We start from the raw sequence: 27641 nt of genomic DNA, 5'->3' as shown, positions 1-27641 counted from the left end.
GAGCAAATAAACCATCCAGTGTAAATTTACTGATCTGAGAATATATTGGAATATTTCCAGCTTGTTCAGAAATACAGCATCAGCTTCACAGATATTTAAAAGTCTGATGCAAGTGTTTCTATTCTTACTATGACTTTGTTGTATTCACTTGGTTCCATTCTATTCTCTGGTGGTTTGCTATATGGCTGACTGTTCAGATTAAAATTTGTGGAGCTCAGCTTGCTGTAATTAGAAACAACCGTATTTTTAGGAGAAAGAGAGGAAGAAAAATGAGAGATTGCTCCTTAGTTTCTCGTCTGGTCATTGATGATCTCTGGCAGAGAGGGTCACTTTAGTGGTAAAGAGAAATGAAAATCTCTCTGGCGTTTCTGTCCTGTTTTTGATGTGGTGACCACTAGCTAGAGTGCATGGATGTGACAGCATTGTAGTTCTGTTACTGGACTAGTTCTCCAGAAGTCTGAATTAGTCAGCGAGCAACATGAGTTCAAATTCAGTTACAGGAGTTGGAGAAATTAAATTTGATTACTTAAATTTAGAATTAAAAATCTTGTTTCAGTAATGGGGTCCAGGCAACTAGAGAGTTGTCATAGCAAGCCATCTGGTTCACTAATATTTTCCATATCTTAACACCTATCACTCTGTTTGCTATCTTCTGTTGGCTTCAGCCAAGAAATGTCTCGATTTTAAAATTCTCTTGCTAGTTTCCAAATCCCCCCAAGGCCTTGCTCATTCCTGTCTCTGTAATCTTCTCCAATCTAACAACCTCTAAGTTATCTTAATTCCTCTAATTTTTAAGTTATTTACCTAATTAATTTGTAAATGTTTTAATTGATGACTGCATCTTCAGTTCCCTCGGTCTTTGGTTTGGATTTCCTTTCCTGTACCTTTCTACCTTGCTTCCTGGGCAGCACGGTGGTTCAGTGGTTAGCACTGCTGCCTCACAGCACCAGAGTCCCAGGTTCGATTCCAGCCTCAAGCCACTGTCTGTGTGGAGATGGCACATTCTCCTCTTGTCTTTGTGCATTTCCTGTGGGTGCTCTGGTTTCCTCCCACAATTCAAAGCTGTGCAGGTCAGGTGAATTAGCCATGCTAAATTGCCCATAGTGCTAGGTGCATTAGTCAGAGGGAAATGGGTCTGCGTGGGTTCCTCTTTGGAGGGTCGGTGTGGATCGGTTGGGCCGAAGGACCTGTTTCCCTAACGTAGGGAAATCTAATCTAATCTAAAGTCGAGAACAGAGCAGGTCAGGCAGCATCAAAGCAGCAGCAGCAGAATCGACGCTTCGGGCATAAGCCCTTCATCAGGAATGAGGTTGTGAGCTGGGGACTGAGAGCTAAGTAGGGTGAGGCTGGGGGTTACGGTAGCTCAGAATGCAATAGGTAGATGAAGGTGGGGGAGAAGATGATAGGTCGGAGAGGAGGGTGGAGTGAGCAGATGGGAAAGACGATGGACAGGTCAAGAGGGTGGTGTCGAGTTGGAGGCTTAGGACTGGGGTAAGGTGGGGGCATGGGGAAATGGGGAAACTGGTAAAAATCCCCTTTAATCATGTGTTTGCAGGATCCCAAGGCGAAAGATCAGGCGTTCTTCCTGCAGACGTTGGGTGGTTAGGGTTTTGTGATAGAGGAGGCCCAGGACCTGCATGTCCTTGCACCCAATGTGGTCTTCTCTACGTCAGGTGGACAGGACTTGAGTCTCTTTCTTCCTTTAAGACCAACCTCAAAAACCTACTTCTATTCAGCCTTTTGGAGTTCTGACCTATAATTCCCTGTGTGGCTTGGCTTTGTGTTTTGATTTGAAATGCACCTGCGAAATGCCTTGGGGTTTTTATTACTTTAAAGGGGCTACTTAAATATAATTTGTTATAACTGTTGTAACTTCAAGAAAGGAAATCTTTGACCTGAGGCCACTCAGTCATATCAAAACTGTTCGGAGAAGCTATAATCCACACAGTATGGTTTAAGAAGGTAACAACATCTTTTTATGAGCACTGAGGAAAGTGTAATAAATGCTAGCCTTCTCAGCAATACTGCTAGAAAAAGAGTTATTGGGTAAAAAGAGGGTTGAGCTCAGCTGTTGAAGGAAAGACAAATATATATTTGTTTATATTATGTACCATTTTGCTCAACCCCCAGGACATTCCAAAGTGCTGTACAGTTAAGTAGTTTTTAAAGTGCGATTGCTGTGTAATGTAAGAATTCCACAGAGAATATCCAGCAAGCTACCACAAAGAGGAATTAATTAAATGACCAAAGCATTTACTTTAGCTATTGATTGAGTGGGTGACAGTGGGCACCTTAAAACTAGGAGGCAGTGGTATAGTGGTAACATAGCCAGACTAGTTATCCAGAGCCTCGGGCTAATATTTGGGGGACATGGATACGTACGTTTGCCATTATAGTAGATGGTGAAGTTGGAATTCAGTAAAATCTGGAATTAAAAGCTAGTCCGATGTAATCATGGAAGCAGTGTTGACTTTTTTAAAAAAAAAGTCTGTTTGCCAATATCGTTGAGGAAATTTTCCGAATCTGGTTTGGTTTATAGAATGGGTGAAAGAAGGGGATGAGCTGAGTTATCAAGAAGGGTCACGTGACCCGAAATATTAACTCTTGCCTTCTCTCCACAGATGCTGCCAGACCTGCTGAGTTTTTTCCAGCAATTTCTGATTTTGTTTCTGAGCCTCATTATGTTTCAAGTGAGAATCACTTGGGTAGAATCCAGGTGGGGTAAGCAGAAGTGAGTTCAGCGGGTTTTGGGGAAAGTTTCACTGACTTTTAAATGTATGGTTGATGTGTTGTGACTGTGACTGCAGGCAGAAAAGTCACATGTCTGGAGCAAAGCTCATCCATCTGCAACCAACAACACCTCAAAATGTACTTGCACATTTTCAGTGTTTTATTGGAGAAGGCTTCTAACAACCTGGTGCCTAGGCTCACTGTGAGCGCCTAACATTGGTGTTAGAAAGCACTGATGGTGCCCATCAGATATTTACACAGTGTCACTGTCAGCTGCTTCTTAAATATGTATTTGATTTGATTTCTTAGTGAATTGGTGTGGGTTAAAGCATAAGGGTAAGAAGCTGCTGTTTGTTAAAGCACTATAACATACTGTACTTCTGAAATAAGATTTTGTCTTTTATGGAAAGCCAGTTATAGTTTAAGCTAATATTCCCTGTGCTGCACTATCAGAGATGCTGACTTTCAGGGGAATTATTAAACCAAGGTTCCACTTACCTCGCTCCAGTGGGTGCAAAAGATCTGTAGCACTATCAGTGGGTTATCCCTGGTGTCCTGGCCAATATTTACCTCTGCAATAACACCAGAGTAATAGAAAATAGATTACCTGTCTATTTTTGGATTGATGGTCGTGGGATCCTTGCAATGTGCAAATTATTTCCTGTCCTGCAATACTGATTAATTTCTAAAAGCACTTTTCAGCAGTTAGATATATCCTGAAATCATGAAAGATGCTATGTAAATGCAAGGCCGTCTTCCCCCCTTAAAATCATTAAGATCTGCTACGATGGATCTCTTGACCATTGGGTTGTTACATCGACAGTGCAGTCATTAGGGTTGTACAACTCCCTGGTAACCCCTGAGAGAATTGTTTTATCAAACCCTAGGCAAACGCACAGCCAGCTGTACAGACTGCATGTCTTTAGCTGGGAATCTTGCCCTCAACTTTCCTTCCCCTTTTTAAGGTTCCCAAACACAACGCTAAAAGAAAAAGGTGACACATGTTTTAAAATCTGTATACTTAAATATGTTTGTTATATTAGAAATGGTCTTGGCTATTTCTATTTACTGTGGGGGATTTGCCTATGTAACAGTGGTGACTACAGTTCAAAGTAATTCATTGACTGTAAAGCGCTTCGGGGCATCTCAAAGGCTTATAAATACAAGTCTGCTTGTTCTCAATAAAACCTTGATGCTGTGAAAGTTATGATTTATATTCAGTCTAGAGAGGTTGAAATTTTTGTATGATTTTAAATGTTCTGCTTTGAAAGCTGTTGCTAAATTGCGCTGTATTCCATTTTAATGAAATGGGTTTTTCAATTAAATGTCAGGAATTATTTTAAAAGGTTTAATGACTGTGTGTTAAACAGATTTGAGTGGCATTTTTATGAACGTATTAGCCAGTTTGTTGAATTAGCACACAGAATTTTAACCTGGAAGGATCAGTCTTAGGACTTCCCAGTGTCGTAAGTTATTTAAAAGGCTTAATAATTCTAATTCTAAAGGGAGAAATCTATCTTGCCAGCAGAAGGACTGTGTATTAACACAGATTTGGACTGATGCTAAATTTGTGGCGATATCATTTGAATTTACAAGGTTCTGCCAGCACCTGCTATTCCCATACCTCACAAACCTTGCTGTTTCCCATTCTCAGTGTGGGGTTCTGATCCCCGTGGCGTTGCCAAGGGAAACTGCAGAACAGAGATCAGGCATTTCCCAGCAGGGAGGCACAGAAACACCTTGTAAGGAAAGCTTTCATTAATTATGTTACCATTAGGTTTTAAGTGACCTCCTGTCAGCACAAAGACTAGAGAAGCTTGGAATATGCAACTTCAAGGAGAGATTTGTTAGAGATGTTCAAAATCTTAAAGGGTTTGGGTTTTTTAAGAATAAGTAAGGAACAACTGTTTCCATGACCAAACGGATTGGTCGCCAGAGGATACAGGCAATTGGTAAAACGATATGAGAAACCTGCCTCCCCCCCCCCCCCCCCCCCCCCCCACCCACCCACACACACACACACACACACACACACACACAATGAGTTAAGGTGATGTGCACTGATTGTAAGAGTAGTGGAAACAAATTAAATAGTAACTTTCAGATACAAATTGGGTAAATACTTGAAGAGGAAGATTCATCAGGTCAAGGGCTAGGATGAGGCAGCGACTAAGTGGGAAGAGCTCTTTCGAAGAACCACTGAAGATCAGATGAGCCAGTAGCCAGCTACAATGCTATATAATTCTACAATCATCTAGTAAAAACAGTTGCTATTCATGCTTCAACTGATAAAGAAATTCTGCAGATCCCACAACCTGTCCATGTTTGTTCACCCTCAAGAACTCTCTAGCTCTTGCAGCTCTGAGATTATTGACAGGTTGCTGGTGCCAGCTGTTCAAAAACTTAAAACTTCATTAGCTTTGACAGCTAACTCCTCCTGAGGGCACTTGCAGAAATCCTGTGACTGCCTTGGACAGGAGCTGCGGAGTGATTTTGTAGTTATTGCAGCTAATTGAATAAGCAAAGATGGAAAAATGCAAATTCACACATAGGCAAAGTGGAAGCAAAGCCAAAAAGTGGGCATTAAAACCAATTCCTCACATTTACCAAAACTTGATAACTAGTAGCCCTTGTATCTTGAACTGTAACTCATGATGCGCATTTCTGCAGAATTCACGTGTGAAAATGTGTTCTTATTGATAGTTCTCCTTGTATACTTCATTCTTACAAAAGCCAATAAATACCTTTTGAGCCAGGAATAAGAGGGGGTTGTCCTAGGAGGAGAGATTAAGTAGAATAAATGTATATTCATTGGAGGTAAAAACAATGACTGCAGATGCTGGAAAGTTGAGGATAATCAGAGGGAATTTAGTTGAAATTTGCAAAGTTATTTAGAAGGTTATGACAGAATGGATGCACCCCCAAGTTTGGAGCAAGCGATCATAGTTTCTGGTCAAGGGGCACCATTTAAGGATTAGATGTAAAAAAATTTCCTTACTGTAGGTAGCAAATCTTTGGAACTCACTACCTGAGTAGGCTGTAGGTGGTCACTTCAATGCAATATTCGAGCTGGGATTGGTGGACTGAGGGGAATCTCAGGAGACAGATTTGGAGCAGGGCAGTATTGAGGTTAATGATCAGCCTACATTTTACTGAGTGGCAGAGCAGGCTCAAAGGCCTACTCTCCTATTGTATTCTTAACCCTGTTGTCTTGAGAAATTATTAGAATCTAAGTAATAACATACATTCCTGGATAGTGTTCCAGACTACCGTTGCCTCCTTTTACTAATTGTAGGGCTACATAACCTGCCACGTCTCTTTGCTAGGTTAGTATTGTAAGGTGTGACTGGATTAATTTACTTGCTGTTTCTGTATACCTTTACATATCTTAGGATTGCTTTTAGTTACACTGGAGGTTAAATCATACTGATAAAAGAGTGTAAATAATGGATGTAGGTTTGCTCGCTCAGCTGGGAGGTTCATTTCCAGACGTTTCATCACCGTCCTAGGTAACATCTTCAGTTGGCCTCAGGAGAGGCAATGTACATGATTCCTGCTTTCTATTATATGTTTGGGTTTCTTTGGGTTGGCGACATCATTTCCTGTGTGATGCCATCTCCTGTTCTTTTCCTCAGGAGGTAGTAGATGGGGTCTAACTCGATGTGTTTGTTGATAGAGTTCGGTTGGAATGCCATGCTTCTAGCAATTCTCGTGTGTGTGTCTCTGTTTGGCTTGTCCTAAGATGGATGTGTTGTCCCAGTTGAAGTGGTGTCCTTTCTTATCTGTATGTGAGGATACTAATGAGAGAGGGTCACGTCGTTTTGTGGCTAGTTTGTGTTCATGTATCCTGGTGGCTAGTTTTCTGTCTGTTTGTCCCATGTAGTGTTTGTTACAGTTCTTGCATGGTATTTATAAATATATAAAATAATTAAAAAATATTTTTAAATTAATTTAAACAACACATGCATCTTAGGACAAACCAAAACTGAGACACATACGAAAATTTCTAGAAGAATTTCTCGTTAGCAAGGGCTTTGATAAGAGCAAAAGAGTGGAAGAAGGGTCATATTGAACTCAAAATTAACTTTGTTATTCTCTCTCCACAGATGCTGCCAGATCTGCTGAGTTTCTCCAACAATTTCTGTATTTATTGAGTGACTTTGATTATTTTTCAAGTAAACCATTCCACTTTTTTATTTGCTTCCATCTAAAGCTGCTCTGTGGTGCACCTGCCTTCCCCTAGTCAATTGGAAAGACACTTTGTCACGTGATTGGATGATTCTTCACATACATTCGCACCAGCCTTTTTTACATTTACAGTACATAATCGATATGTAGAGGTGTTCAAAAAAATGTTGAGAACAAAAATAATTCCCCAACCTTATTTAACAGCGTTCTGATTAATTCTTCTCCTGGATTGCTTGCAGTGGTGTCTGGGAAATTAGACTTCAATTCCTTGAGACTACATTCTAATCATGTAGGATTAGCAAACCTTAGTTAGCAGTCACTTTCCAGTGTCTCTGCTAGTGATATAGTGGGTTATTGTGGGGGTGGGGCGATAGTGAAGGAGGACTGATCCAGTAGGAAAGGTTTCCAATAGAAATGACAGTTAACTTTTTCATCATACCACTACCAACACCTCTCTACCCATTGGCTAAGATTTTAAGCCAGGGAATTTGGACCTTTGTTTAAAATTCTGCACTGTTGCTAAAGGTAAATGATCAAAATATATTAAGATAGCCTGGACTCTAGCTTTTTTTTATTTTAAAAACAAATTGTGTTGCAATTCGATTAGTCAAACTAGCAGTAAAGCACACTTTCTTCACACAGTTTTGTTAAAAGAAAACAAAGAAAAAAAATTGGAAGAACTTTTCTCTATTAGAAAACCAGGCTGCTTCTATTGTTCCAACATTGATGGGCGGCACAGTGGTTAGCCCAGAGACCCAGGTTCAATTCCCACCTCGAGCAACTATCTGTGTGGAGTTTGCACATTCTCTCTGGGGTTTGTGTGGGTTTCCTCTGGGTGCTCCAGTTTCTTCCCACAGTCCAAAGATGTGCAGGTCAGGTGAACTGGCCATGCTAAATTGCCCATAGTGTTAGGTGAAGGGTTAAGTGTAGGGGAGTGGTTCTGGGTGGGTTGCTCTTCGGAGGGTCGGTGTGGACTTGTTGGGCTGAAGGGTCTGTTTCCACACTAAGTAACCTAATCTAATCTTTCAATAAAGAGCCCAAGACATCACAAGCTGTTCACTTTATTCAATTCAAACAGATAGCTCTGTCTTAAAAAATCTCTCTTGCAAAGAAAAAGGACAAAATGCACCTCTTAAAGCCAGAGAATTGTCACAAAATTATTCTGAAATTAGATGAAAATACTTAGACTTAAATATTTCATGCTGTGCGCGCACTCATACCAATCCAAAGTCACAGCCCCATGTCTTTTGTCTCAACTGAATCAGTGTATATTTTCTAGTCTATATGCTAGAAAGATACAATACAGAGACTATTTAGCCCAACATGTCTGTGCTAGCTCACTGAGAGCACAATGAAATAAATCCTCACCCTTTTTCTTTTCCCAGAGCCCAGCAAAGTATTTTGTTTTTCTTTTGTCTAATTTTCTTTTGAAGACTGTAATTGAATCTGGTTCCTCCACCAACCAAATCATCGTAACTCACTGTGAAGGTTTTCGTGCACTTGTCCCAGGTTCTTCTGTCAATTACCTTTAAATCTGTCTCTTCTGGTTGCTGATCCTCCTGTCATTTCTGACGTAAGGCTGCATATTTTGCACAGATGCATGATGGATGATGACAATGAGGTGCGAGACCGGGCCACCTTCTACCTGAGTGTGCTGGAGCAGAAACAGAAGGCACTGAACTCTGCTTACATCCTCAATGGTAAGGAGTGTCACGTGTGTCAGTCCTTGTTTTGCTCGTGTGTTCACTATGGTTGCTTGCGTGTTCGTCCTGGTCACTCATGTGTTTGCCCTGATCAAACTGTAACAGGTCACAAGTTAATTGAAATAACTAAGAGCTGGGTTTTGTTGCACTGCACCTGGTGGGCAATGCTTGCACTTAACTAAATTAGTAACGGCGTGATTTTGTGGAGGTTTTATTTAAAAAAAGCTGGGTTCTTGTAATGCAGTGGGAATACGTCTACTCCATGTTCAAGTCCCATCTGTTCCAGAGGTGTGTAATAATATCTCTGCACAGGTTGGTTAGAACATATCTGCAAAATTCTTAGAGGACTAGACAGGATGAATACAGATAGCTGGTTTCACTTTCTGGTCAACTGAGTACAGTGAAAAATTTACAAATCACCATTTATGGTGCAGTCTTAGGTACAGTTCCTTAAAAGTATAAATTCTAAAGGAGAGAAAAACCATTTAGAAAGTGTAAAGTCCAGCATTACAGATCACTGTGAAAGAGTCTAGGAGCAGAGGGCATAATTTCAGAATAAGGATTACAAATTGAAGACAGTGCTGAGGAATTTCTTCTGAAGGTAATGAATCTGTGGAATTTTTTTATCAGAGGGCTGTTGAGGTTGTTCAGAATATTCAAGGCTGAATAGACAGGTTTTTAAACAGTAAGGGAATCGGTGGTTATGTGAAAAGGGCAGGACAGGAGAGTCAAGGGTGATCAGATCAGCCATGATTTTAGCAAATAGCAGCACAGACCGGACAGGCTGAACGGCCTACATCTTATGGTTTAAAAGCCACTCATTGAGCTGAATTATGACAGTCTGTGATCTACCAGATCGAGCAATGACACTTGCACTGAAGTGAGTGTCAGGGTCTTTGGTAGTTACACAACGAATATTAGGAGAATAATATGCACGGTGTGTTTCAGATTTTAGCTTTAAAGTGCCAACATTGTTTGACACACAAGGCACAATTAAAAAGCAATGCAACTTCTCCCTGTCCAGGTCTGCAAGTGTCAATTCCAGGCTTGGAGCGAGCACTGCACCACTACACACTGGAACCATCCGAAAAACCCTTCGACTTAAAATCAGTTCCTCTGTCAATGGCTTCCTCTGCAGAACAGAAGACTGGTAGGTGCATGTACATATGGAGCTTATTCCCTTCTCGCCCCAGGTAAACCATGAACTTTATTTGTTTTTGTCATGGACTTCCTCACTAAAGTAGTGGAGGCACGAATCATTTCAAAAGCAGCTTGACTGGGTTAGGGGAGACCTTTTTTTTTCCCGTAATTGCATGAGACAAGTTGAACGGCCCTCCTCATTTTTGTATCTCTCAAATGACATTTTGAGAAGCAGCTGGAGTTTAATGGCTACCCTGAAACTACTCCCTTTCCAGAAAATGGAAAAGGCAGTTTTGTTGGTGCTGCATTCCTTTGGGAAAAAAGAATTTCATGAGCTTGTTTGAATTAATCACTAGCTTAGGGCTGCTACGAAAGAAGGACATGCGAAGGTCAGCTAGCTGTTGGAAAAGGCTGATAATGAGGTCTTTTTCTTCTTTCCTTTCCCCTGTCAGAACTATGCTGAAGGACAGAGATGACTTGATCCCCTTGTGAATCCCTGCAGAGCTTGGTGAATTGCACTGGGAGTTAAAAAAAAAAGAAGCCTATAGGCAGTTGTGAAAAGGGACACATCTTTGCTGCTCTCTCTGCAACCTCTATCCTTCCCCAACAATATTTATCCCTGTTGTCTTTTTACTGATGTTTTATTATTTCCAGAAATCTCTCCAGCAACCACAGTCAAAGTGCCCGAGAAGGTGGCATCAAGTAGACAGGATATTTTCCAAGGTAGGAGTGGCTTTGACTGCAGGAATTTCAGCCTGTGGTGTAAGAATTACAACACCGAATTCAGACTTGGTGCATGCAATAAACCGCAAATGAAAATCTCGTTCTGTTTCAGAACAACTTGCTGTTATCCCCGAGTTCAAAGGCCTTGGCTCACTTTTCAAGTCTTCATCTAATCCCGTCCCCCTCACAGAATTGGAGACGGAATATGTTATCCGTTGCACCAAGCATACCTTTGAAAATCACTTTGTGTTCCAGGTAAGTGACTCCTAGGCCTCTCAGCTGTCCTCTTTACTCATTTCCCAAAGCCAGTTAGAATCGTTAATCTTTTGTGTTTGCAGTTTCCTACTTGTAGGTGTTGTTTCTCGGTCCTAATGCTGAATGTTTGACTTGCTGATTTGAGCTGAAGTAGCAGTAAAGGGAAGATTTGCATTTAATTTATACAGTGCTTTCCATGATCTCCCAAAGAACTCTGAGCCAATGAAGCACTTCTGAAGTATGGTGGCTGTTGTAACATGTCAGGAGCTGCACACCCTGGAGTCAAGAGGCATTTCAAAAAAAGAAATACAGTTGAATATCACTTTTCCCATCCTCGCTCTGTCACATGATGCTTTATAACCATTGGAGTACTTTTGAAGCAATCATTATGTACATAGCAAACTCCTACAAACAGCTATGTGATAATACCCAGATAATGTAGTTTCTTTTGTGAGCAATTTCTATTATCCAAATAGCACTCGAACCACAGAAGTGCCAGGCAATGACCATCTCTAAAAAGAGAGAATCAAGCCATTTTCTCTTGACATTCAACAACATTATCGTTGCTGCATTTCCCACTGTCAACAACCATTGACCAGAAACTGAATTAGACTAGTCAAAAATACTGTAGCCAGAAGAGCATGCCAGAGGCTGGGATTTCTCTGGCACTTCCTGACTCCCATAACCCCTCCACCATCTATAAGGCACAACTTGGGAGTGTAATAGATTAGTCTCTGCTTACCTGAAAGTGTATGGCTTGAGAAACTTGGCTGCCATGCAAGGCAAAGCTTGAATGACATTGTATCCATCGCCTTCAATGTTCACCGCTCATACACAGCGACAACATTGTGTGTGTACCATCTACAAGGTGCATAGTAGTAATTCCCTCAAACAGCTCCTTCAACAGTACTTTCCCAACTCCAAGCCTTTGTCATCCATAAGGAGATGGTAGCAAATGCAGGGAAGCAATACCAGCTGCATGTCCCTCCTCTGAGGCACATGCCATCCTGACTTGGCACTACATCACTGTTCCTTCACTCTGGCTAGGACAAAAATATGGAACTTCCTGCATAACAGCACTGTGGGTGCACCTACACTGTCAATACTGCAGTGGTTGAAGAAGGCAGCTCACCACCACCTTCTCAAATGTAATTAGGGATGGGGATGAAATGCTCCTCTTCCCAACAGTACAAACATGCTCCTTTCTAAATAAAATGAAAGGAGATAAATCCCCTGCTACTAACAGAGTAAATGCTGGGGGATCTTTCATGTTCACCGAAAAGGATAGGTGGGGTCTCAGTTGAAAAATTAAGCTGAGAGGCAGCACCTCTGATAATGCAAAATTCCTGTTGTACCTGATGTCAGCGATACGGGGCCAAATCCATGACCTTATGTTGGAAAGACAAGAATGCCATCTGATCTATAGGCCTAGGACTGCACTTGGCCTGGCCCACACTCTGCAGTCCTGAATTAATTATTAACTACTGTGGGCAGCTGTAAAGTGAACACTTCTCATCGAGAGGCGGGGCCAAAAGTTCCAGTGATCACTTCCCTGCAGTTTCACCTGCAGAACCATGTGAAAGTTGGGGCGATGGATCTTGGTATGGTGCTATCTTCTAAAGTTGTCTTTTGTTGAAGAGAGGGAACAGAAAGGAATTTGAACTCTCATCTATATGGACTTCAGTAAGGTGTTCAACAAGGTTCCCCATGGGAGACTGATTAGCAATGTTAGAGCTCATGGAAAACAGGGAGAACTAGTCACTTGGATACAGAACTGGCTCAAAGGTAGAAGACAGAGGGAGACTGGAGGCCTGTGACCAGTGGAGTGCCATAAGGATCGGTGCTGGGCTCTCTACTTTTTGTCATTTACATAACTGATTTGGATGCGAGCATAAGAGGTACAGTTAGTAAGTTTGCAGATGACACCAAAATTGGAGGTGTAGTGGACAGCGAATAGGGTTACCTCAGTTTACAACAGGATCTGGACCAGATCGGCCAATGAGCTGAGAAGTGGCAGATGGAGTTTAATTCAGATAAATGCGAGGTGCTGCATTTTGGGAAAGCAAATCTTAGAAGGACTTATACACTTAATGGTAAGGTCCTGGGGAGTGCTGCTGAACAAAGAGACCTTGGAGTGCAGGTTCATAGCTCCTTGAAAGGGGAGTCATGGGTAGATAGGATAGTGAAGAAGGCGTTTGGTATGCTTTCCTTTATTGGTCAGAGTTGGGAGGTCATGTTGTGGCTGTACAGGACATTGGTTAGACGACTGTTGGAATATTGCGTGCAGTTCTGGTCTCCTTCCTATCGGAAAGATGTTGTGAAATGTGAAAGAGTTCAGAAAATATTTACGAAGACGTTGCCAGGGTTGGAGGATTTGAGCTATAGGGAAAGGCTGAACAGGCTGGGGCTGTTTTCTTTGGAGCATTGAAGGCTGAGGGGTGACCTTATAGAGGTTTACAAAATTATGAGGGGCATGGATAGGGTAAATAGGCAAAGTCTTTTCCCTGGGGTGGGGGAGTCCAGAACTAGAGGGCATAGGTTTAGGGTGAGAGGGGAAAGATACGAAAGAGACCTAAGGGGCAACTTTTTCACACAGAGGGTGGTACGTGTATGGAATGAGCTGCCAGAGGAAGTGGTGGAGGCTGGTACAATTGCAACATTTAAGAGGCATTTGGATGGGTATATGAATAGGAAGGGTTTGGAGGGATATGGGCCATGTGCTGGCAGGTGGGACTAGATTGGGTTGTAATATCTGGTCAGCATGGACGGGTTGGACTGAAGGGTCTGTTTCCATGCTGTACATCTCATGACTATGACCCATAATTGTGAAAATCTGGTGGATGCTGAGGGTCAAAGGTAAATGGGAGGTGGACTGGTTGCCAGCCTCCAGATTCTAGTTCTAACCCTATCTGGTGACATCAAAATAAATCACACTTGGTAAATTACTTTCTTTTTGGTCTCTGTAGTTTGATTGTACCAACACTCTGAATGATCAAATCCTGGAGAATGTCACAGTACAGATGGAACCCACAGAAGGTTACGAAGTACTGTGCTGTGTTCCAGCGGCTACCCTATCCTATAATCAGCCAGGCATCTGTTACACCCTGGTGACGTTGCCAGAGGAAGATCCAGCAGCAGGTGAGGAAGCATTTGCAATTACCTGGAAGATGTTGCATTGCTGAGATATTGGTGTAACAGAGGTTTGTAAAATTATGAGGAGCATAACTAAGGTAAACTGCCATGGCCCTCTCCACAGGATGGTTGGAGGCCAAAAACTAGAAGGCATAGGTTTAGGTGAGAGGGGAAAGGTTTAAAAGGGACCTGAGAGGTAACTTTTTCACACAGAGGACAGTGCATTATATGAAACGAGCTGTTAGAGGAAGTGGTCTCTCCTTCCTGACCTCTCCGCCCCCACCCCACTCCAGCCTATCACCCTCACCTTGACCTCCTTCCACCTATCCCACCTCCATCGCCCCTCCCCCAAGTCCCTCCTCCCTACCTTTTATCTTAGCCTGCTTGGCTACTCTCTCTCATTCCTGATGAAGGGCTTATGCTCGAAACGTCGAATTCTCTATTCCTGAGATGCTGCCTGGCCTGCTGTGCTTTGACCAGCAACACATTTTCAGCTGTGATCTCCAGCATCTGCAGACCTCATTTTTTACTTAAAAGACATTTGGAAAGGTTCATGGATAGGAAAGATTTCGAAGGATAAGGGTAAACATGGTCAAATGGGACTGGTTCAGGTTAGGAAATCTGGTCGGCCAGTTGGGCCGGAAGGCCTGTTTCTATGCTGCATGACTCTGAATGTTTAACTCCCAGGAGTAAAGTTTCTGCGTTTGAGTATTTTGATTGGGTATTTGCACCCAAAGGTTGCTTGTAATTGCGCTGCTCAGGTCACATTTCAGGTGTCTGCTAAACATAACTAACATAACCATATGGAAGTCTTCCAGTCGAAGCATAATAGAAAATAATTATTTTGTTTTCTATTCATTAAAAGTACTTGTTGAATTTCTTTTTAAGAGTGGTAACCTGGTGCAGTTTTATTGAGAACAGGTAAGGGTTTCTCAGCAAATGATATAGGTTTTTAATTGAGTGACCAGCAATGTCTTGCACTAAGCTGTATGCATGTGCAGCCACTGATGAAGGTTTTAAGATGTTGTGGATTAAAATAATCAATTGATCTGTGAGTAAATTGTTATAAATACACCTTTTTTTTTAAAGAAAAAAGTCCTGCGCTCATGTAATTCCTTTCAAATGGTCCACATTTCTTGAAGCACCAACTAAATGCATTTTATTTTGAAGTGTAATCACTATTATAGCACTCACAACAGCCAAATTGTACACAGCAAGTTACTTTAAACTGCAATGACTCGATCATCTGTTATTGCCATGTCAGGGTATTAAACATCGGCCTATATTTTGGGAATAAGTCCCTTGATCTTTCACTGAATAGTGTCTCTGGGTAGTTTACATCCAGTTAAGCAAGCCAGACAGACGGAACCTTGAGTTAATATTTCACCTGAACTTGGTACACCCAGCAACTCAACTCCTCTTGGTGCTGTGATGGAATGTCAATTTTGTGCTGAGGCCCTGGAAATACTATTTTAATACCAGAAATACCTTGCAATAAACAATTTAGCAGTGTAATTCTACAGTATTGAAGAAAAGTCAATGGGGACTTAAAATATTAAGTCAATTTTCTCTCCATAGATGCTACCAGATCTGGTGGGTTGCTGAAGCAATTTCTGTTCTTGTTTTCAGATCTCTAACATCCACAGTTCTCGGTTCTATACCAGTAGCTTACTTGGTGTACACTAGGCAGTTTCTTAATAAATTAAATACCTTTAGGTAGGTACAGTCTAAAATTGTTTTCATGCTCGCTTTAAAAACAAATCAGCTCAATTTCCTGGTCCAGTATAGTTTGTGGAATCTCTTTTAGATTAGATTGCTCACTGTGTGGAAACAGGCCCTTCGGCCCAACAAGTCCACGCTGACCCGCCGAAGCGAAACCCACCCATGCCCCTACATTTACCCTTTATCTAACACTACTGGCAATTTAGCATGGCCAATTCACCTGACCCGCACATTTTTGGACTGTGGGAGGAAACCGGAGCACCCGGAGGAAACCCACGCAGAGATGAGATTGTTGAGAGCTTCATAGATAAAAGCTGTTTAATCTTGAGCCATCTTAAAAGATAGAGGAAATACGAGAAAATGGCTTTTGAGTTTAAGCCACTTGTGTTTGTTTAGTCGAGTAGATTCTGCCTGGATTGCGCTGGCATTACTGATAGGGAATGCAGTCTCTCTTGGTATTTTGTTTTCTCAGTTTTGGAGTGCAGCTCTCAAACTTTCAATACTGCTTGCAAGTGGCCAGGAGTACAAGTACCCAGCCAGGTCTGTTCCTATTCCCCATAAGTTGCTGTTGTGTTGTCTGATTCTAGACTTCACAAGATACCTTACACAGCTCAACTGCATAACAACCTCAGTAGAGTACTTTGGGGAGACAGCAGTGCTGTGATAATGCCATTGGATTAGTAATCTGGAGGTCAACTCTGGATTATCCAACACCAGGGCTGCTGGCAAATTGTGATTCATAAAGCTGGAATTAGCATCTACTCTCTGTTCCTGAGAAATGGCCCTGAGAAATATTGAGACCATTCACTAAGTCCTCCTTTGGGTAAGGAAACCTGCCGTACTTAACCTAGTCTAGACAGGGGGGAGGCTGGAAGAACACAGCAAGCCAGGCAGCATCAGGAGGTGAAGAAGTCAATGTTTCAGGTGTAACCCTTCTTCAGGAGAGTACTTAACTAGTCTGGCCTACTGCAATGTGGACAAAGTCAGAAGTCACATGACACCAGGTTATCGTCCGAAAGTTTCATTTGAGATGGTGAGCTTTTGGAGTGCTGCTCTGTTGTCAGGTGAAGTCCTAGCACTTGCCTGACAAAGGGAGCACTGCTTCAAAAGCTTGTGATTTCAAATTAACCTGTTAGACTATAACCTGGGGTTGTATGACTCCTGATTTTGACCACTGGAACCTTTATGTCATCGCTGCTGTGGAGGTGACTTTATTTGTTACCCCTGAGCTGAGTTTCAGAGGGTATTTAGGATGGGCAATAAATGTTGGCCTTGCTGGTGACACTCGCATCCGCTGAAGGAAAAAGAAACACTTCTGTTTCCTGATATCTGTCATCCTCCAGCCTGTAAAGGAGGGCCCGCCCCTTGTTGAATTACCGGAAGTGGTTCTACTGTGACCCGTGAAATTGGTTGTGTGTGGGACCTGTGTGTCACCACGGTGGTGGGGAGGCACTGTCCACAGCATTTCTTTCCTGGCCGCGCATGCCATTGCTCTTTTCTACAGGGAGCACTTATCCCAGAAATCCTGAGTTAGGACCTTGGCTGTCGGTATTCCAATTCTCAACAACTAGACCAGCTGAGGCTGCTGGTTCAAACCCGGTACCCCAATGCCCCAGCCTTTCAGGAGAACCATTTTAGGCAATCTAGCCCCTTCCATCATTCCATTGTATCAAGCTGATAACTCCATTTCCCCACCTTGATATGCTTGCCCAACAAAAATCTGCCTTTCCCAACGTTCAGCTTGGCTATGTGCAGAAAAACAAGGAAGTGTGTTCTGAACTCACATGGGAGCTATGGGTAATCTTGCCTTGAAAGACTTAGATTTGGCACTGGAGAAGTCACGGCAGGCCTGTTGACATTTGAAGATCTAAGCTGTTAAATATGCAGTGCCCATGTATTCCATGCAGTGTTAGGATGTTGTGGCAGGCACCAGAGTTAACTCTTGCCATTTTTCCTCCCTTCCTCAATGCATGAGTGTGATGTGTTTCTTCCAAATCCTGCCTGTACTTGCAGCTCATTCCTTTCTCTGCTTTTAGTGTCCTGTACGTTTAGCTGTACCTTAAAGTTCACCGTGAAAGACTGTGACCCTAACACGGGAGAGGCTGATGAAGAGGGTTATGAAGATGAATACGTGGTAAGTGGAACTGAATCAATTTGTCCAGATGAGTCCGTTGCACTGTACCTTAGTGAAGCAATAGAAGGAAAGTCTTTCATTTCATGTAGAACCTTTCAAGACCTCAGGATGTCTCATTTTTTTACAGGCAATTTGTACATAGCAAGATCCAGCTGACCAGATAATCTGTTTTAGTGATGATAACTTGATGGATATTTAATGGCCAAGACAATATAAGTAACATCACTACTTTTCAGAAAAGTTGTGGAATTTTTTTTAAGTTTTCACTGGTGGGGCCAGATGGGGGATGCCCTGTTCATCGGAAAGATAGCCTTTTCCCCATTACAGGGCTCCCTTAGTCCACAGGGTGACTGAGTGGTTGAGACTGATGAAGAAAACTGGACTGGTCAGGTAGTAGCAAGTGGTGAACTGAATTCAATCCAGACAAGTGTGAGGTGATGCCTTTGTGAGAGGCAATTAAGACAAACTAATATAGTATAAATGGTAGGATGCTGAAAATATATCTGAACAGAGACCGCTTGGACTGCATGCTCACAAACCATTGAAAGCAGGTAGACAGGTCAGTGGTAAGCTGCTTAAGAAGGCATACTAACCATGGTATTGGGTACAAGAGTAAGGAGGTCAGACCAGAACTGTGTACAATTATAGCTTGGCCACAGTTCCCATCATCCCATTTCAGGAAGGATGTTATTGTAGTCATGAGCATAGAGAAAGGGTATAGAGGAGATTTACGAGGATGTTTCCAGGACTGGTACGTTTTAACAATGACAAAGGATTGCAGCGGTGAGGATGTATCCTTGGGAACAGAAAAGGATGAGGGTATGGTATTACGAGGAGATTTAATTGAGGTGGATACAATTGTGAGGCTGGGAGAGATTGAATGGAAGTGACCCATTTCCCTCAGCAGGTCAATAACCAGCTAGCTGAAGTTTAAAATAATTGGTGGAAGGATGAGAAAGAAATTGAAAAAATCTTTGACTCCAATGGTAGTGGCAGTCTGGGATTTGCTGTTTAAAATGGTGACATTTTAAAAAAAACAAATAATTGGCTCTGTGCATAAAATGCTGTAACCTACATTCCTATTTTGGAAATAGAACCAGCCTGACTCAAGATTGTAATGCATGCAAACTCTAACCTCACACCTTTAATGTATTGTCTGAGCTGAGATGTCACTTTTTTTATATAAAACCTTAAATTATCTCAGGAATGTAACTTGAAGGAAGTTCTTGGATTTACATATTAATGAATGGAAACCTGCAACCCCATTCTAAAAGATGAAAGACTTAACAGCAACCTAGGTTTGTTCAGTATTTCACATCAGTGTATGACACTGCAATCTCTTGCTATAAATTCTGTGTCCTATGATCTTAGTCCACTAACTGCCTGATGAAGGAGCAGCGCTCTGAAAGCTTGTACTTCCAAATAAACCTGTTGGACTATAACCTGGTGTTGTGTGATTTTGTTTTTTAACTTTGTCCATCCCAGTCCAACACCAGCACTTCCACATCACAGCCTGCATGGTTATTGATCAAGAGCTAGAGTGTGAGATTACATGGTAACTTATTTTCAGTTAGTACAGATGCAAAGAGCCATAAGACATAGGAGTGGAAGTAAGGCCATTCAGCCCGTCGAGTCCACTTCACCATTCAATAATGGCTGATGGGCATTTCAACTCCATTTACCCGCACTCTCCCCTTAGCCCTTAATTCCTTATGAGATCAAGAATTTATCAATCCTGAAGGCATTTAATGTCCCGGTCTCCACTGCACTCCACAATAAAGCCAAATGGCCTTATTGTGTGCCAGGAATGTTCTATACCTCTGTTTAACCTCGAACTTGAGTCTGGTGTATACTTGACCCCCCAATGCAAATGCTGAAAGGAGAGTGCACAGTAAATTGAAAAGTATCGCTTCTGCCACAAGTGCCTATAATCCAGCCATTTGAAGACACGTGGTGTCTGAAAACAAGATTTGTTTTTAACCAGGCAACACTTGACTTTTTCTCCTCGTTGATAGCTTTTGTCTAACTGCATGGTTAGGAAATTCCTTGGAGGTGCTCCTACTCCTCTGCTGACACCTCGTTGACCTGCAGTGTTGACCCCTGTTTATCCAGATTAACAAAGCTTTGGTTACACTTTGGCAAAGTAATACTGGCAAATCTGAAGCAGCACCAGAGAAGTTCCTGCGTCATCTTGCAGCATTGTCCCTTTCTTTCAACACTTGACTCACATACCCTCGCCACTGTACTCAGAATGGCATCCAGAATCCTGCAGCAATTTGAACGTGACTGAGGTTGTGTGAAGTAGCAATTGCCGAGACAAGATGCCACAGACCTCTGCTTAAAGCCGGCTTTATTTTGTCTTCTGTCCCAGCTGGAAGATGTGGAGATCACAGTGGCAGATCACATCCAGAAAGTCCTGAAACCAAACTTCAGCGCTGCTTGGGAGGAAGTGGGATCTGAATTTGAGAAGGAGGAGACCTTTGCCCTGTCCAGCATGAAAACACTTCATGGTTAGTGGTAACCCGTGGTTAGCATATGTAACACTGACCTGTATGTAGCACAGTTAATTAGAAATGTTTAGCACCGGGACTGGATTGTAACAAAATCCTCTTGTTCCAAGTAGTTGTGGCAGGATGAGACTTGCAGTTTTTGCAAAAGCTACACTGTACTTGTGCCTCTGCTGAAATTGGCCCCCCCTCCATCCAGGGGCATCCCCCTCCCTGCCTCCCACACCCTGGTCCTGGGGTGTTTCCCCATCCCTAGAAATCACAAGTTGACTGCTTGTGATCTTTAGTATCCCGCAGTAAATGCCGTGCCATTGAGTGGGTCATGACTTGCTTTTGGGATTCGGTCATTTGGATCAGGCTGTCGACATTTAGTGGGTAGCTGGGTACAGGCCAGCAGCCACCGTCTAAACCTTGCTGTCCTTGTGTTTGCAGAGGCCGTGAATAATATTATTAACTTCCTGGGCATGCAGCCATGTGAGAGATCTGACAAGGTGCCAGAGAATAAGAATTCTCACACACTCTATCTAGCAGGTAAGTTGGTCCCTTCCCTACCTCCAGGCGCCCACCCAGTGATGGTCAGTTTTGACTGGGATGTTGTGAGCATATTGATGTCCCAGTATCCCAGAGATCTGTTTCTGGTGGGTGTCAGAGGTTCAGCCTTTGTTATTCTTTATTTGCCTTCCCGAGGCTAAATATTGATGCCTGCCAGCAACTTGCTTATGTTGTAAAATACCGTCCTCGTATGCTGCATGGGTTACTTGTAAAATGAAAATGGTGGCTCCGTGTGTTTTTGCCGGCATTGCTGGCGTTAGTTGCCTGTCCTCCATTGCCCTGATCTGGATGCTGCACTAGGCCACTAAAGTGGGAAGCTATGTAGCAACAAGTCAGGGAGCACTTGGAGTAAAGAGGATAGATGGGAATTTGAGGCACAAACACATCCGGCTTGATCTTACTGAATGGTGGATCAGGGTTGAATGCCGACTCCTGCTCCACTTCCAGTCTCAGAGGTCAGCGTGAGTAGCTCACCTTCTGTAAAGAGACCCAGTGGTGTATTCACGCAGATCTGACTGCTTCACTGTCCATTTTACTGAAAACAAATTTCTATTTCTGGATTTTGTTTTTACACACAAATTTTCAGACTGTTCCTTTTGGAATTAAAGTTGACTTGTGAACATAGCTACTTTGCTTCTGCACTCTTCCTTTGACTTGAATAGCATTGCGAGGGTGGGTTTGGTTGTGGGGACAGCTGTTGCTGGTTCTTTAATGGAAATGCCTTCTAGTGTAATCTGGAAGCACTGACCTGGTACGCAGACACCCGAAACAAGGCATTTCTGGGCTATCTCCATAAACACCCACAGCTGTACATGGTGCACAGTCACTCCCCTGCTCTCTGCTCAGCCTCTGCCATCGCTGGATGGAGCCTTTATCCTTACCCTGGTGATGTCAGCGTCTGGGTGTTGATGTACCCTTCCCAAAGTCCCCAGCACGTCCTAAATTTGTAAGAATGCAAATGTCTGCTAGTGTCTGACTCCTAAGAGGCAAAAGTGAGGACTGCAGAGACTGGAAACCAGAGTTTAGATCAGAGTGGTGCTGGAAAAGCACAGTATCCTGCTCCTCGGATGCTGCCTGACCTACTGTGCTTTTCCAGCACCACTCTGATCTAAACTCTGACTCGTAAGAGCCTAAACTGGGCCCTGTACATTTTCTGCACTTATTGTTTGGATTTTGCTTTGCATCTTGCTTACATGATATCTTTAAATCTCTTTGGTCTTCTGGGAGTCCACCTGGTGGGAGTCCCATGTGCTCAGGGATGGTGGTATAGGATGGGGTTGTTTAAAGCACTATCTGTAATAACTGCATCACTTGACATAGTGATGCCAGTCCCTATGTTCCAATGAGTTGGGTCCTGTAGGTTTGACTGAGTGAGGGTGGTTTACATTGAAATGTAGAAAGTAGGATAAGAAATCGACCATTCAGCCCTTCGAGCCTGCACCGAGATACCCACTCCACCATTCAGTATGTTCGTGACTGAGCATTCAACTCAGTCCCCTGTTCCCACTATCTCCTTGTTCCCTTTGATCCCTTTAGCTCTAAGAACTATATCTAACTTCTCCCTGAAAACATTGTGTTTTGGCTTCAACTGTTGACAGAGAATTCCACAGGCTCACCACTCTCTGGGTGAAGACATTTTGACCTCAAAAATGGCCTATCCCATATTCTTAGACTGTGACCCTTGGTTCTGGACTCCCTAGGTCCACACTGTTTGATTCCTGTCCTCATTACAGATGGTTTTGTCCACCCTGTCTGACATTTCTCACATCCCTTTTTTTGCTGCATTAAGCTTCCAACAGTACATTAAGGCAAATTGTAGGAGCTGGAATCAGGTGTCAGCCTGATTGAGGTGTAATAGTGGTGAGGGAATGCCCAGTTCCCTTTAAGGAGAGGTGATTTCTTTCTGCTGCCACTCCTTATGGCCAGAGTTATTGTGTTTAGGGACCGACTGGAATGGAATTTGAACTCTGTCCCTCTTAGTGTGTAGTCCACCAGATTGCCAGGCTATACTATTGCATATTTCCAAGAAACTTGGTAAGAGTCTGCAAAATACTTACTGTTGGCAGTCCTGGGTGTCAAAATAACCTGAATGTTATTACTAATCACTTCCAGCACTGACACTAACAGAGGAGAAGGAGTAAGCCACTGAGCTGTTTCAATCTATGATCTCAACTTCACTTTCCTCTCTGTACTCCAAATCCTTGACTCCCCTGTCAGTCAAAAATCTATTTAACTCTTGTCTTTAAACTTCCTGCCTGTAAGTCAGTGGAAGCCAAGTCATAGAGATGTACAGCACGGAAACAGCCCCTTCAGTCCAACTCATCCATGCTGACCAGCTATCCCAACCCAATCTAGTCCCATTTGCCAGCATTTAGCCCATATCCCTCCAAACCCTTCCTATTCATGTACCCATCCAGATGCCTTTTAAATGCTATTATTGTACCAACCGTTATCAGAGGAAGGGTTTGGAGGGATATGGACCAAGTGTTGACTAGTGGGACTAGATTGGGTTGGGATATCTGGTCAGCATGGACGAGTTAGACTGAAGGGTCTGTTTCTGTGCTGTACATTTCTGACTGTTGGCTTCCTCTGGCAGCTCATTCCATATATGCACCACCCTCTGTTGAAAAAATTGCCCCTCAGGTCTCTTTTATATCTTTCCCTTCTCACCCTAAACCTATGCCCTCTAGTTCTGGACTTCACCACCCCAGGGAAAAGACTTCGTCTGTTTATCCTATCCATGCCCCTCATGATTTTGTAAACCAATGGAATGAAAGGTTATCTGGAGTGGAGGTGGGAGGGGAGTGGAGTGGTGGGGAGGTTTGCAGATTTGAAGTTTAAGTTGCGGTGAGAAGGAATGAAAAATAATGAAATTCTGTGCATGAGCACCTCTCCACTTCACCTGGCGAAGGAGGAGTGCTCTGAAGGCCCATGATTTTAAATAAACAAACCTGTTGGATTAGAACCGGGTGTCGTGAGGTTTCTGCCTTAAGAATGAAAAGGTATGTCGATGGGTGAGATGAAGTGTAATGGAGGAAATTGACTATGTATATAAATACCATAGAACGGCAGGTTCTCGGGCTGATCCTTCTATAAGACCTCAACATCTCCCCCCCAAAACAACATTGAGCATGGCCAAATGACCTTCATTTGATCCCAGGGAATGACGTTTCCTTCTCCTGTTTCAGGTGTTTTCCGTGGAGGTTACGACCTCCTCGTGCGGGCCCGGCTCGCCCTGATGGACGGGGTGACCATGCAAGTGACCGCGCGCAGCAAGGACGAGGTTCCCGTCGACGTCATCATGGCCTCTGTCGGTTAGATTCTTCTGTGAAGAAAACACTTAGCCGCACTCTCACTGCCCGGGCTGGGTGAGAGATTTCTATGGGAACGCCGTGACTCGTTAATTTTATTGCTAATTATGGGGGAAAGACAACTGAGCTTGCTTCAGTGGTGCAAAAATAGATGCTGCTGTTGGATCTTTTGCATCTGCAAGCAGGTTTATAAAATGATTACTTGTAATAATATGTGATTAATCTTAGTAAATATCTGGACAATACCAACAAATCAGAATGAATTTTAAATACCCTTCACGCCTATGAGGACTTGTTACATTACACATGTATAATGCACAAAATGTAGTATGGAACACAGGGGCATTAAATTTTCTTCCCCCTCCCCCACCCCTGTCTGCAATTTGTTGAATAAAAAGGCTTTTGTTATTCCAATTTCTGTTCGCCTCGTTTTGGATTTGCTGCCCATTAGGACAACCAAAAAAACTTTCAAAAGGAGCCCCATCCCCTGTACAATCTGAAATTCCCTTTCCTGACTGTCGGCAGGTTCTTGGGCAGTTTGAGGCGGACATTCGCTGTTAGCTGAAGTCCACATTTTGTGAGGATTGTATTGTGACTCGGTGGTTAGCACTGCTGCCTCTCAGCACCAGGGACCTGGGTTTAATTCCAGCCTCTGGTGACTGACTGACTGTCTGGAGTTTGCACATTCTCCTTGTGTCTGCGTGAGTTTCCTCCCACAATCCAAAGATGTGCAGTTTGATGGATTGTCCATGCTAAATTGCTCATTGTGTCCAGGGATGTTCACGCAGGGTTATAAGATAGGGGGTGGGTCTGGGTGGGTGCTCTTCAGAGGGTCAGTGTGCACTCGATGGGCTGAATAGCCTGCTTCTGCACTGTAGAGATTCCCTGAATAATCAGCAGGGCCTGGTCTGGGTGTTCTCTTCATTCTCCCTCTTCCTTTCTCGTTCCCCTGGCTCCAACCCCACACCATCACTTGCTTGACTTGGGAAGGTGCTGCGGTGGAACAGAGGCCAGTAGAGAAACCATCCCAGTTGCAGTCACATTCAGGTGATCCCAAATACATGGCTATGGCATGTGCTTCCTCAGGACAGCCATTCCTGAGCAGCACTCTGTCGCTCTCGTTCTCTGTCTCCCCCCCAATCTCTACCAGTGGTACTCCCGTGTGTTGTTGTATTCTGTCACTGATAGATCCTGTGCTTGTTGTAAGTGTTGGGCTATTTCTGGTTTCATGAATGCAGCTCGGGCTGTGCAATCAATGTTCCACAATCATAGCGAACGATGAGTTGATTACTATACCTAATATGTTTATGTGTCCCTACCTGTTCAATTCCCCTACTTCCTGTGGCACACATTACATTTAATTTTCTCAGTGGGGAATCTGCTGCTGAGCAATCTTATAATTCCTAATTTTCCTCACTCGTGCATTGAGAAGAGTATATCCTTTTCCAAATTACAATCCAGCCCTGATGGTATAACTGTGAAATTACTGTTGCAGATGAATTGCAGCAGATTACGCTGTCAGCTCGATTTTATACATTGAAAATTCCACAGCTCCTCGGTGCGTGCAAATTGAGTTTTATTTCTGCAATGCTGGTCAGTCAGCAGGTGAAATATGTTAATGTTGAGTTTGAGGTCTGGGAAGTGGACAATTGGTATTACTGAGCCAGCACTCTGAACAAACTTTGTCTCTGAATATCTTTAACGATTGAAGCTGTACGTTTTAGCATGGGATGCACTTTTAGGGGTGTAAGTATCACTGGCAAGGCATACATTCATTATAAACAAAAACAAATCGCTGGAAAAGCTCAGCAAATCCAGGAGCATCTGTGGAGAGAAATCAGAGGCAACGTTCTAGGTCGAATGGCTGTTCTTCAGTATTCCAGCATTTATTATCCTTGAAGATATATCGTGGGCTGTTTTGGGAATCACAGTAGATTAGATTAGATTACTTACAGTGTGGAAACAGGCCCTTCAGCCCAACAAGTCCACACCGACCCGCCGAAGCGCAACCCACCCATACCCCTACCTTTACCCCTTCATCTATCACTACGGGCAATTTAGCATGGCCAATTCACCTGACCCGTACATCTTTGGACTGTGGGAGGAAACCGGAGCACCCGGAGGAAACCCACGCAGACACAGGGAGAATGTGCAAACTCCACACAGTCAGTCACCTGAGGTGGGAATTGAACCCGGGTTTCTGGCGCTGTGAGGCAGCAGTGCTAACCACTGTGCCACCGTACCGTCCACTGTGCCACCTGTGCCGTAGTATGTGTAGTGAAGGCATTTCCACAATTCAGTTGGGAAGGAGTTTGGTTTCCAGGATTTTGACCTGATAACGGCAAGCTATTGACAAGGTGGAATACTGAGAGACTTTGAAGGGAACTGGGGGGGGAGATTGGTGGTCAGATAAAAACAAAGTACAGTGTCAATCTAAAATACAAGCCAAGTGCTGGAGAAACTCAGCAGCTCTGATAGCATTTGCAGGCAGAGCGACCAAGTTAAAGTTTTGTGTTCTGGAGTAATATCGGACTCAAAACCTTAACTCTCTTTTTCTCTCTCTCACGCAGAATCTGTTTGATTTTGGAGGTGAGTGCTGGTCTGTACCTGTTGGCCCCCTCCTCCTCCAAGGAGATACAGTTACCAGTTTGGTCAGTCCTTTCAAATAGTAGTCTGTGCACTCTGCATCCCGGTGGTTTTGTGGAGGCAGTGAATGAGGTTTTAACTTCCTGGGCCTGACTGGGCTTCTTGGGAGTCTTTCTACACCCAGTGTTGTAGAATCATACAGCACGGAAACATACCCTTCAGTCCACATGCCGTCCGTGCTCCCAAACTAAACTAGTCCCACCTGCCTGCGCTTGGCCCATATCCCTCCAAATCTATCTTACTCATGAACGTTTCCAAATGTCTTTTAAATGTAACTGTACCCTCTTCTGCCACTTCCTCTGGAAGTTCATTCCGCACAAGAACCACACTCTGTATAAAAAGGTTGCTTCTTTTTAAAATCTTTCTCCTCCCACTTCAATGTGCCCTCCAGTTCTGTACTACCCCACCCTAAGGAAAAGACCCTCGTCATTCACCTCATCTGCACATCCCTCGTGATTTTATAAACCTCAGTAAGGTAACCTCTCAACCTCTAGTGAAAAAAGCTCCCCCCCCAGCCTTTCCAGTCTGTATTTATATCTCAAATTCTCTATACCCTGCAACGTCCTGAACTCCCTCCAGTTTAATGGTACCCTTCATATAACAGGACGACTAGGACTGCAGATGCTGGAGATCAGAGCTGAAAATGTGTTGCTGGAAAAGCGCAGCAGGTCAGGCAGCATCGAAGGAGCAGGAAATCCAACGTTTCGGGCATAAGCGTGAAGAAGGGCTTGTGCCCGAAACGTTGATTCTCCTGCTCCTTCGATGCTGCCTGACCTGCTGCGCTCGACTAAAACTGCACTCAGTACTTCAGAAGAGGCCTCACCAACATCCTGTACAACTTCAACATGATGTCCCAACTCCTACAATCAAAATGTCTGAACAATGACCTTTTTTCCCT

General features: G+C 43.3%; 1 protein-coding gene across 2 annotated transcripts in view; it reads left to right on the top strand.

Moving 5' to 3' along the window:
• The window catches only part of LOC132822234 (coatomer subunit gamma-1), a 73916-nt gene extending 49405 nt beyond the window's left edge, over positions 1-24511 (top strand). For both annotated transcript variants that reach the window (XM_060835347.1, XM_060835346.1), the window contains exons 16-24: positions 8515-8618; positions 9646-9771; positions 10416-10484; positions 10597-10739; positions 13706-13877; positions 17630-17727; positions 20099-20237; positions 20667-20765; positions 23975-24511. In XM_060835347.1, coding sequence (XP_060691330.1) covers positions 8515-8618; positions 9646-9771; positions 10416-10484; positions 10597-10739; positions 13706-13877; positions 17630-17727; positions 20099-20237; positions 20667-20765; positions 23975-24105 — 1081 coding nt within the window. In that variant the 3' untranslated portion in view covers positions 24106-24511. The remainder of the gene's footprint in view (positions 1-8514; positions 8619-9645; positions 9772-10415; positions 10485-10596; positions 10740-13705; positions 13878-17629; positions 17728-20098; positions 20238-20666; positions 20766-23974) is intronic.
• Positions 24512-27641: the final 3130 nt, after the last annotated feature.

This window comes from Hemiscyllium ocellatum, chromosome 14 (assembly GCF_020745735.1).
Source record: "Hemiscyllium ocellatum isolate sHemOce1 chromosome 14, sHemOce1.pat.X.cur, whole genome shotgun sequence".
NCBI classification, from domain to species: Eukaryota; Metazoa; Chordata; class Chondrichthyes; order Orectolobiformes; family Hemiscylliidae; genus Hemiscyllium; species Hemiscyllium ocellatum.
The sequence above is the reverse complement of the archived record's forward strand: the minus strand, read 5'-3'. Positions and strand labels throughout refer to the sequence as shown.